The sequence below is a fragment of the Engraulis encrasicolus genome, chromosome 6, assembly GCF_034702125.1.
Source record: "Engraulis encrasicolus isolate BLACKSEA-1 chromosome 6, IST_EnEncr_1.0, whole genome shotgun sequence".
NCBI classification, from domain to species: domain Eukaryota; kingdom Metazoa; phylum Chordata; class Actinopteri; order Clupeiformes; family Engraulidae; genus Engraulis; species Engraulis encrasicolus.
In genome coordinates this window covers 30,873,177-30,884,768 of record NC_085862.1, presented here as the reverse complement: position 1 = coordinate 30,884,768, position 11,592 = coordinate 30,873,177, and the positions used below count along the sequence as shown (strand labels likewise).

At 40.8% G+C, this 11,592-nt stretch overlaps 1 protein-coding gene across 2 annotated transcripts; it reads right to left on the bottom strand.

Annotated features, from left to right (window-relative positions):
• On the bottom strand, window positions 1-9,486 carry mpl (MPL proto-oncogene, thrombopoietin receptor). 2 transcript variants are annotated; one of them, XM_063201244.1, is made up of 12 exons: window positions 9,306-9,486; window positions 8,239-8,359; window positions 7,706-7,878; window positions 7,441-7,583; window positions 6,855-6,999; window positions 6,292-6,418; window positions 5,676-5,836; window positions 5,030-5,172; window positions 3,856-4,015; window positions 3,284-3,365; window positions 2,760-2,847; window positions 1-2,367 (listed from the first exon to the last, which is right to left on the bottom strand). In XM_063201244.1, the coding sequence occupies exons 1-12, from the start codon at window positions 9,388-9,390 to the stop codon at window positions 1,882-1,884; spliced, it is 1,914 nt and encodes a 637-aa protein (XP_063057314.1). In that variant the 5' UTR covers window positions 9,391-9,486; the 3' UTR covers window positions 1-1,881. The 2 variants fall into 2 exon arrangements, with proteins under 2 accessions (XP_063057314.1, XP_063057315.1); XM_063201245.1 differs by having other exon boundaries at window positions 2,760-2,841.
• Between the last annotated feature and the right edge of the window lie 2,106 nt (window positions 9,487-11,592).

Here is an 11,592-nt window from a genome sequence, read left to right as displayed (position 1 = left end):
CGCCTCGCTTCAGTCACCAGGAAGTAGAACTTCTCTTTTTTTATCCTTCAGTGCTCTATAAGAAGTAGTCCATGGCTCAACATGTTCATCATCCAAAGTAGGTTAGTGACAAAACCAGTTGATTTAACCCACAAATAGCGTCAATCTGATCCAAACGGTGCTCGTTGGTAGTTTAGGGTAAGAAAATTCAGCCCCTTGGCTCTCCTTCTGATAATTTTATAACCACCTCTAGGTCTAGGTCAAGTTACTGTAGTCTGTGTCTTCTGGTAGACCTTCCCTAGCTTCTGCCATTGCTCCCCCAGTGGGGGGCATGGAACTGTACAGAGGCCCTTCAAGGAGAAATACTTTTTGGTCGTCTCAGTATCTGGTTTTATTGGGAGTTTGCTTTGTTTTTTGTTTGTTTGTTTGTTTTTTCTTATAGACACGGCTCCTTTAGATGATGTTGTCATGAAATACAGTATTTAATGTTTTGAAAGTTGTACGTGTGTGTGTAAGAGTGTGTGCACGTGTGCGGTTGATGATTTCTGGTTTATGGGTGGAAACAGTTCAGGTTTTGGTTCCTCTTTGAACAGCTTCTGTTTCAAGTCGAGGGCAGCCAGTTCACACAGACTGTAGGAGTGAGCGCTTGTTGTGACTGTGTAATTGGCATTTTTTTTAATCCACAAATCACATTGTATTTTATAGAATTGAGGAGTCCTCAGAGACTAGTTTTAGTCATTTCTTTTAGAAGGTTAGAATCTGTTTTGCTCATATTTACTACTACAAATCGTTCTGTCTTTTAATTTATCCAACAGGGCCTTTGTGTGTGTGAATTGTCATCCTCTGTCCTCAGTGTCCTTGAAAACTGTTTTTATTATATTTTCTATGAACAATTGTAAATACATGCATGTAAAGTTTGTGTGAGCTTAATAAAGGGTTTAACAGTATGACTGGACTTAGTTAACAGTGACTTTGAAAAGAAAAACTGATTCATGCAGGTATAAAAAATATTTTATTATTCCTTAATATCCAGAGCTTACAGTAAAACACAGGCATGTATATACGGTATGTATAGGCATATATAAAACACAGGCATGTGTATATAGGAATGAATAAACCAAACATTTATGGCCTCGCGTAGCACACAAAAAAAACAAGTTGATGCTTCATAATTTCCATATTGCGTAATAGTTATTCAATGCATCTTGAGCTCACTATACAATGTGTGAAGGATGCTTTACATTTACAAGGTGGAAGTATGGTAGCTGAATATGGAGTGGTATTTACAGTGGTCAGAATTATTTACACTCGTAGCTTATTTACACTTCATTATCCCATGGTTTACCTCACCACTGAGGAATCCAATAACTGTGTTACAACTCGTGTCATATGCCAAGGTTCCCCTTACCGATTATTCTTTAAAGGTGCACTGTGTAGAATGCGGCCAGAATGGGTACTGCAACTATGCTGCTCATTGCAACTGTGCTGCCTATTACCAAAGTTGATCTATTCATTAATATTCACTGAATAATAAACCCAAATATTTACTAGTATAACCAGAGAACAGTACGTTTTGCTGCTAAAAATGTCTGTTTAATTCAAAATGGCATGGAGAAGATCCTCCTTTTCATGTTTGAAAAGTGCAATTTTCCCAGTCATAATGAATAGTTAGAATTTGGTGGTGGTGGTAAGTATTCATGAAAAAGGTAACATTTGTGAATGGGCAGCATGAATTATGGAAATAAACTACAAAAAAATGACACTGCACCTTTTAAATGTTGCTTATTGATTCATTTCTCCTTACGCAAGGCCCATTTTGGTTTTCCCAACTTACTGTACCACGGAAGCAGTACGTTTAAATGTATTTACTTCACATCAGTTATTAACATGTAAGGTAACATGTTACATGTCGGTCGAGGATATATGAAGGCTTTGCGCAGTTCCGGTGACTGACTCATTCAGGTTGGTGTAGCGGTCACCATGGCCACTATCGCACCCCAGAGGGACCTGGTCGTCCTTCAGCTGCAGCAGGTAGGACTGGTTGAGGAGGCTGGTGGAGGTCAGCTCTGTGAGGCTCGAGCTGCGGGTTTGATTGGTCATGCAGTGGCATTGCATCTCTGCCGAGCCGACGGGCGCGTCACCATATACGTACTCGTTGCCCGACAGACACGGGATCATGACCTTGGTGGTTAAGGTGACGTAGTCGCGGCCTGCCTCCAGGTAGCCCCCTTCGCCACCCGCGTCTTCTTTCTGACTAAGCCGACTGTAGAGGCCCATCTCTGGGGTGGACGGAGCCGGAATGCTCTCGGTGCTTGCGTGGTTGTCAGACACTATCTCCACCACTGACGCTGGTGTGTCATCACATTGCTTGATGTTGAAAGTGGGGTCCTGCGTGTGGAAAGATATGATTTGCCATTGTTGAAAAGTAAGAAGTCTATTAGGTGGTGGTGATGCCACACTGGAACCCTAACAAGCACCAAGATTATGAAGTTGATCATAGCACCTTGCTGTGGAAGCAACTGCCAGGTCCACACTTCTTCTTTAATCTTTTATTAGCTGGTGACTATTCAACTAAGGCAGACACTTACTACTTCACCTATTTCTTTGCTTTTTTTGTACCTATAAGTGTTATTATTTCAGTGTATGTCTTGTTCATAAATGCAGAGTACATGTTATAACCAGAGATGGTTAATTCTGAATTAAAGAATCTTTGTTATAACTTTAAAAAAAGGAAAATCAATATCTAATTGTGATGCCAAGAAAGGACCCGTTCTCCTTACCCACTGAGGTCCTTCTGTTAGGAAACTCTCCAAGATCTTGTCCAATTTGGGAACTGGTGGCCACAGATACTGCTTGATTTTCCTAAAGCTCAAAGCAAGGGAAAAAATCCAAATCAAAATGACATTCCCAACAGTTTTGCCTTTAGCCTGAATCCTGGATAGGCTAAATAAGATAAATGAAATGTATAAAGACGTGGGAGGCAGGTGTCGGGCACTGTGTCTACAAAATGTCCCAGGCTGAATTCAGACCTTGGTGTCCATGTCCACCTACCAGTCCAGGGGTGCGTTTCTCGAATGCGTAGTTATTAGCCAGTTAGCAACTTTGGTAGTTGCCAATGGGAAATTGCGTCGCAAACAACAAAGTAGCTAGTGAAGATAGCGACTATGGTTTCAAGAAATGCACCCCATGGCTGTAATGTTCCCACACTGTGCCACAGCATCTCTCCAATCCATACTTTGAAATGAATTGTGAAGCTTCCTTTTTATGTCAATGTCATACTAAAGAAAGAAATGTCAGAACCAACCTGAAGTAGCGTGTCAGCACTGAGGTAATCACAGCTGTCAGGAGGAGGATGACAAGGGGAATGCAGGCAAAGAACAGCAACCCTGTCCAAGAAGAACAATGCATGGGTTCGCCGTGTTTATAAACACAATGTTGTGAGGACGGGCAAGACACTGGCAGCCAATGAGCTAATTCTTTGACCGACAGCGGTTTCCAACAATCAGAGGTAGATTTGTGCGCAGCTAGTTTCGCGCAGTAAGGGGGAAACAAATATTTAGAACCCATGTATACAGCCAGGGCTCTAAATAACCACCCGCCAAATAGCCAAATGCTGGTGAAAACTCAGTTTGGCTGATGGAAAACAAAATTTACCAGCCACTTTGATCCATTGGTGACGCCAGTAAAATTAATCTCTACTAGCCTTTTTGTCTTGTGCTGAAAAAAGGTTCATTTAGAGCCCTGTGTCCAGCACATGAAAATGCAGGTACTGTGACCTCAGAGGCCAGAGAGCATTGATGTTGATGTCAAACCCTGGTGCTGCCTTATTTAAAAACGTTTCCTACTGTACATAAAAATGTTCTCAATGGAATTCACCATTGTTGGATGGCAAGTCAGCAGTCAGCACGTCTGACCAGTCGCTCCAATATCCATCGTAGAGTACACCGTTGGGCTTGGCCTTGATTTGGACGAGGTACTGGCTGCCTGTTTGCTCATTGAGATGTAGGCTGGCCTCTGGACTCTGCCAGGTGAAGTGCTGTGATAAAAGGAAATGACATTGGATGAAGCAAAAATGATCACCAGGAAATTGTACACTACAGCTCTGGCAAAAATTGAGAGACCACCTCGATATTATCAGATGTTCTAGTCTTACTACTTATTGGCATGTGTGTCAGTAAAATGAACATTGTTGTTTCATTCTATGAACTGCTGACAACATTTTCTCAGAATCTCGAATGAAAATATTGTAATTTAGGGCATTTATTTGCAGAAAGTTACAAATGGTCAAAATAACACAAAATATGTAATAATACACTGTATTTTCAGACCTCAAAAATCCAAAGAAATCAAGATGATATTCACTTTATGACAACAAAATAGGAAAGTGTTAACTTGGGAAGAGTTCAGAAATCAATATTTGGGAGAATAACCCTGGATTTTAATCACAGCTTTCCATGCATCTTGGCATGTTCTCCACAAGTCTTTCACATCGTTCTTGAATGATTTAATTACACCCCAGTGCAAAGATTCAAGTTGCTGAGCTTTGTTTGATGGCTTGTGATCACCTCTCTTCCTTTTGATCATATTTCAGGGGTTTTCCATTGGACTCAGGCCTGGAGATTGGGCTGGCCATGACAGGGTATTGATCCCACCCCTAACCCCACATTGCTCCAGGGACTGTAACCAATACCCTGTAAATAACTATAAGTCACTTTGGATAAAAACGTCAGCTAAGTGTAATGTAATGTGATGTAATGAGTGGAGGGCCAGGGAAAGTTAGCCAGGCCATGCCCTCAGAGTGACACAACACCTTTGGCGCTGCTTCTAGTCAGGCCAAGAGCAATGTGAATATCGTTTCTGCTCTCCCAAAAAATCGGGAACTCCTCCCACTTTGTCAGGAAGCAAAACAACCAGTAGCAAACCAAGGGTGGCGGGGTCAACCATGCCGTTTGGGAAATGTAAATTGTTATGCTCTTGCTCAGACCAAGTCTGAAAGTCGATGATAATCAGGCTAAGGGAAGGTTAGAGTTGGGGTTTGCTTCCACTGTACCTTCCAAGCTGCCTGGTCCCTGGAGCGGTAGCGTATTTCATATATCAGGTGTTGTGCGAAGACCTCGGAAGGTGCGTCCCAGTGCAGGTGAAGCCTTGCACCGTCCGCCTCGCCCCGCAATGCCATTGGGGGTCCAGTCTTTACTGAGGACACAATCAAGATCCATTAAGTTGGAGAGTCATAGAAGCCACAACTTTCTCTTTGATGTGGTCTAGAAAAGGGTGCAGTGTAACTGTCATGAGAAATACATGACACATGTCAGGAACATTGAATGATGATGACACATTCTTGATGTTTATGACAATTTGTCATAATGTGTCATTCCGTTTTTGGAAAGTCGAGTTGACATTATTTAAATGTCATGACAAGAACATATGACAACAGCCATAAACATTAATAATGTGAGTGACTGTCACTAATGTTCCTGACATGTGTCATGTCATTCTTATGATAGACCACTTAGACCACTTAATAAAAATGTTACCAAATATTCCAGCAAGTATTTGCTCTGTCTGCTGTCACAATAGCTTTGAGTTTTCAAGTGTGCACATTTGAGACTTCAACAAAAGCACATCATGCGCTTGAATAATAATTCAATGCGAAATCGCAATACTAGCATTATGTAAAGACACAAAGACCAACTCACTGCTGTTGTTCATTTTGAAAGCCTCAGTGTAAAATATCTGATCTAGTGGTCCGGAGCCATCCCGGATGATGACTTGGTTATCTCTGTACTGTTCGCCATCAAAGCTACAGCCCTGGGTGCCGTTTCCTCTGGTGCAATTCTTCCAATCTCCCCAGTCAGTGCTGTGGTAGAAAATATGCACATGAGGCAATTATCTTTACTTGCTGTGATGCTGAAAATGTAGTGAAACGGGCGGTACAGTCCAATTTCAATATCCTAAGTAAGAGACCATTCTGAACATTTTAGTTAAGACCATTCTGTACATCTTTATACTGTAAGGGCTGTCAACCATTTCATGTCATAATGGTGTTTAAGAGTGTTGACTGGTGAGAATGAGACAAAATGACCTTTGAATACATTTGAAAATAGACAAAACATAACTAAGTAGTGAAAAACATACAGTATATACTGTGTATACAATACATAGTATAGTCAAAACATATTTCTCTTGACCCTGACAAAATGTCCTTTCATTCTACTGTGAATAGATATATCTGGGATATCGCCTAGCCTTACTTCCATGTCCAAGCATCTGGTTGTACAATACAACTGCATGATGGGAAAAAAATAATCTCACCCCATTTTTGTTCTGTAGAGAATGGCAAAGTTGTGATTTTGAGAGCCTTCCTTTACTTCAAATCGCTTGTTCCACTGGCAGTTGATGCTCCATAAATCTGATGTGTAACACAGCAGGTCTGTAGCCTCTGGGAGCAAAAAACACTCATTTAATTCCCAGAATCTGGTATGTATTCAAATATGATTATAGATATATAATTCAGTTGGCAGGAAGCTTCAGAAGATTTCATCTGCTCTGCCTGAATAGCAAAGAAGTAAGCATTGATGAGCAACCTTATCCTGATTTCCTTCTCTCATATTGTAGTAGTAGTAGTGAGTACATAATCACCCCGGGAGTACAGTTTAATACCCCACAGGTTCTCTAAAGAACCTAAACATTCTTGGACGAACCCCAAGGTTCTTCTACAGTGGCAGTCAAAGGGTTAAGTTTGTAGGTTAACTCAACTCAAGACTTAACTCAACTCGAGGCTTTCTCAAGTTGAGTTAACTTACAAACTTAAGGCAGGAGGGCAACTTACTTTTTTACTGCAATGTTTCACAGTGTATACATATTAATGCATGCACCTGCTTTCTGGGGAATCATGACCAAGGTAGGCTTTGACCAGTCACTCCAGAATGATTTCCTGGACTTCACTCTCATCTGCACTGAGCACACCTCTCCTGGTGCCAGGTCCTTCATAGTATATGGGCCTGAGCTTGATGACTTCACCTGTAAAACATACACATGCTCTGAACAGGAGAGGACAGGCTTTAAACCATACAAAATGATTGATTGATTGATTGATTGATTGATTGATTGATTGATTGATTGATTGATTGATTGATTGATTGATTGATTGATTGATTGATTGATTGATTGATTGATTGATTGATTGATTGATTGATTGATTGATTGATTGATTGACTGACTGATTAATTTGGGAGCAACCATGTCTTGTATGATTAGGGAATCAGTCTTGAAATCTGATGGTTGCAGGCATAAATGCGATACATCATCCTTAACTGAAGTGCTCTTGAGTATAGGCACCTTATCCCCTATGGATCCAGGAACCCGGCCTCTACCTAAAATAACTAAGTCACTTTGGATTTTTTTAAAAAATAGCTAAGTGTAATGCTTGAGGTGTGTACTGGAAGTTTTAAAATGCCATACCGTTTCCGTCCTCAATGGCTGGGTCTGGGAGAAGTATTTGATCTCCAATTGCTGTCCTCCCCTGTTGGTCTTGTGTCTCACCTGCAGCTGTCCAGGTTCTGCCACCCGGTCAATTGAGATGTTCTTCATAGGGTATGGCAATACTTTCAAAGAGAAACAAAACATTGATACAAGCTGGCTACCACAATGCATAATGTTGTATTTACTCATTTGACCTCTTTTGGTATTAGAATTTAAGCCAGCTGGTGCTTTAATGACCGCTTACATTTCTCGTCCACATAAACCTCCCGCTGAAGGACTGTCTCATTGGCATGGACGTCAAGCACAGAGAGCTCGATGGGAATGAAGCGGTACACATGGGCGGGATTAAAGAAGCAGACATGGAGAATGGTTCCATTATCGGTTGTCTGCTGGGTGAGATTGCACTCATGTTGGTCTCTGATGAGGAATACATAAGAGCAATAAATATGAGCATTTAAGTTAGTATGCAATTAAGTATTCATATAAAGTGTACATATTCAACACGTTCTGTATCAGTTCTATTCAATTCTATTCTATTCTACGCATAGGCCTACTATTCATGACTTTCTATTAATCTCCATGACATTCAGATGTCAGCATTTCTACTCTCTCCTTCTCTCTCTCTCTCTCTCTCTCTCTCTCTCTCTCTCTCTCTCTCTCTCTCTCTCTCTCTCTCTCTCTGTCTTTCATTTTAACCATTTCACAAAAAATCATCAAAACTGATAACACATTTCATAGTTAAGAAGATCGTAATGATAAAAAAATTGTTTCACATACCGGTCTATCCTATAGAAGAATTTATAAGAATGTCCTGCTACACTCTCCCAAAAGCATGTGAAATCAGAGTCTGTTCTTGCAAAACACGTTGGTTCATTTTCTGATGCCAGCAGTTGAAGTTCTGTTTAAAAATACCATTGCAGAAAAAAAATTATTACCATGATTTCAGTACTTTTAGCAGGACTTCACTGTAGGTCAAACATTGTATCCACAATACAGGAGAAAGTTTGTTAACATTTTATAATAATGTCTGCTTATAAAGCATTAATAACACATAGTAATTAATGAACAAATGATGAAGAACACATTGTTTGTAAACGACTGACAAATGTTAATATTGTATATTTACCAAAAATGTATAGATTGTTTGTAAATGAATAAAAACACTGTAAAAAGATTTGTAAAATATGTAGATATTTTATAAAGCATGAATAACAATTTGTTAATAATAAAACAATCTGTTAATGTTGTGTGCATCATTAGTGATGAGGTAATGATTTACTAAGTCTTATGAGCATATATTTTTTAAAAGATTTACCAAAAGTTTAAGTAATAACAAATCAATATTCTCAATCACCTCTCCTCATATCACTCTGGCTGTTGCAAACATGCCAAGTTGTTTTATGCATCTGTCATTCTCAGGTTAAAAGTTCATTGCCACACACTGCTGTACAACTGACAATTAAAAGGACAAAGTCATTCTTCACTATAAATGCGCAACAATCACAAAGCACCATGGATCATTATCAGGGCTCTACATTAACTTTTTTTCATCAACAGCCAAAATGGCAAGTACTATATGTTAATCCTACTTGCCAAAACTCACACTCACTAATAGGTGAAAGTGGCTGTTAAGTTGGTATTTTTCACCAGCCAAACTGAAATTTCACCAGCATTTGGCCGGCTTGATCATTATTTTTTTTTTACTGCATGTAAGCATAAAGATGGATGTGGTATGATTGGGGAACACCTCATACGTTAACCATTACATACATTCAACCTAATTCTGTATCAGAAAGTGTTCGGGAATAGGAGCGGAGATGAAACATTCATAATTATATTCCTACCGTTTGTTGACAAACCGATTTCTGTGTTTTGTGCGAAGATGCTGCGGCTCTGCATCCAGAGCAAAAGTATCCAGCAGATCAGCATGTTGTCTCTCAGTCCTCCATCACATCAGCAGGTGATCAGTTGACTACTGTGCATGTTTTTGTGGAGCTCCACGGAACATGTGTGAAAGATGGTGCAAGAGTGACGGGCGACGTGTGTGTGTGTGTGTGTGTGGCAGGCGGCACTATCAGGCAAGGTTAAGACAAGCAGGAAGTGTGTTCAGCGTGGATTAAGGCAAGTACCCAAGCAGGGCCTCTACACACACACACACACACACACACACACACTGGCTTTCTCAAACCCACAAAGGTTCTCTCTCTCTCTCTCTCTCTCTCTCTCTCTCTCTCTCTCCCAGTGCCTTGCTGTCTTTTCACCTATAGGTTACTCACTCAGTTTCTTACTTGGCGCTCATCTCACCATTTCACCACTAGTTTATCAGATCCATCCTAATGATGTTGAGGAAGCAAGTACCGGTGCTGTAGCCTATGTAAAAAAACACCACACGGTGATTTCGTGACAGATTCTCCAGGTAAATTGGCATAGACGTGTGATGCACGTAATGACAAAACTTTATCCCCCTTCCATCAATAACCTCAGAGCTTATCTGATGGAGTTTCGTCTGATACGGTGCCAAGGAGGAAGCAGCCAGCAAGCAAGGAAGACGTTTCATGCCAACGAGGAGAAACCAACCGCCAGCTCAGATCTTGCTGTACTTATGAAATTTCAATGTGTACCACACAATCTTGCAGCTATGATGATGACATATATGGCAAGACATATAATATAGCATACATTGAGGTATAGAAACAGAAAAAAAAACATTCAACGTTTTTTAATACGCTAGACCTACTTCTTCATTCTGAGGAAAAAGGATCAATGTAACTGTTGTTTTTAATTTAATTATGATAACATGGAGGGGGCTGTAGACAGAGGTATTTTTCAGTTGTGTATTTGTGTTAGACAGAAAGAGCGAGAGAGAGAGAGATAGAGAGAGAACGCAAGAGAGAGAGAGAGAGTAAGAGAGAGAGCGAGAGCAAGAGAGTGAGAGGGAGCAAGAGAGAGAGAGAGAGCAAGCGAGAGAGGGAAACAAAGAAAGAAAGAAAGATAGGTGGCAGAGAGTACATACTCTGCCAGGAAGCTATGCTGCCATCCTCCTGTATGACATATTGCGGCTGCATGGCTGGTTGCCTGAGGAAGTGCCCTGACAGATGAGTGACTTGCAGTGAGGATGAGGCCAAGGGTGCAGTGCACCACCCCACCATGCATCGCTGGCCCACGACAACTCCCTGCCAAGCCCAAACTGATGCACATAAGCATGCATTACACAAATGTATGGAATATGATATGCAGTGCTCTAAATTAGCTTTTTTCATCAGCAGCCAAAGGGGTCACTTGTCCTGGGCCGAGGGAGAGAGGGGGCCCAGAATTGGATGTAATTTTAATGTTATGCAGCTTCACATGAAATATTACATATTCTGTAATTGAATCTTAGAATATACATTTACAATACAGTTAAGTTATATTCAGGGGACCTAGAGAAGGTGGGGTCTGTTTTAAAGGTGGCTGCCTTCAATATACGCCTAAAGTGCAGGGGGAGATCCCGGTTTGTGTGCATAGTATGGCCCTCGGATGAATTTGAAGTGGCCCCTTGAATGAAAAAGGTTCCCCACCCCTGGAGTAACGGGTATCAGGCAGCATGGCTAGGGAACTCAACCTTGACAATATTTACTTGGTTTAACTGGAATCGCTGATGATGGGCTAGACTCAGAATGTTTGTTTCCTGTTTGTGTGGCCTTTATCGTTACGTCACTTTTAAATTCAAGGATAATTCCAGCCGATTTCAACATGCACTCGTATTGCCCACGCTACCCTTGACTTGTCAGTGCCACTGCCCTTTGCCTCCACATTTTTCTTTGTTCTGTCCTTTTCGAGATCCTGACCAATCTAATGGGGTCATGGTTTGTTTACAATAAAAAATCTTAACATCTACTTCAAATATCGCCCCCAAGATATCCAACATCCACAACATCAACTGTCCGACAGCAAACAATAACACAGCAATAACTTCTGGGATGATATTTGGAGTATGATTAGGCATTTTTTAAATTTAAGCAAACCATGCTCCCATAAGAATAGCCAAGATCTCAGAAAGGGTTGAACAAAAAAGCCTCATTGTCAGGTACTATCAAGTTAAGGGTAGTGTGAGCAATACAACTGCATGTTGAAACTGGCTTAAAGCTGGAA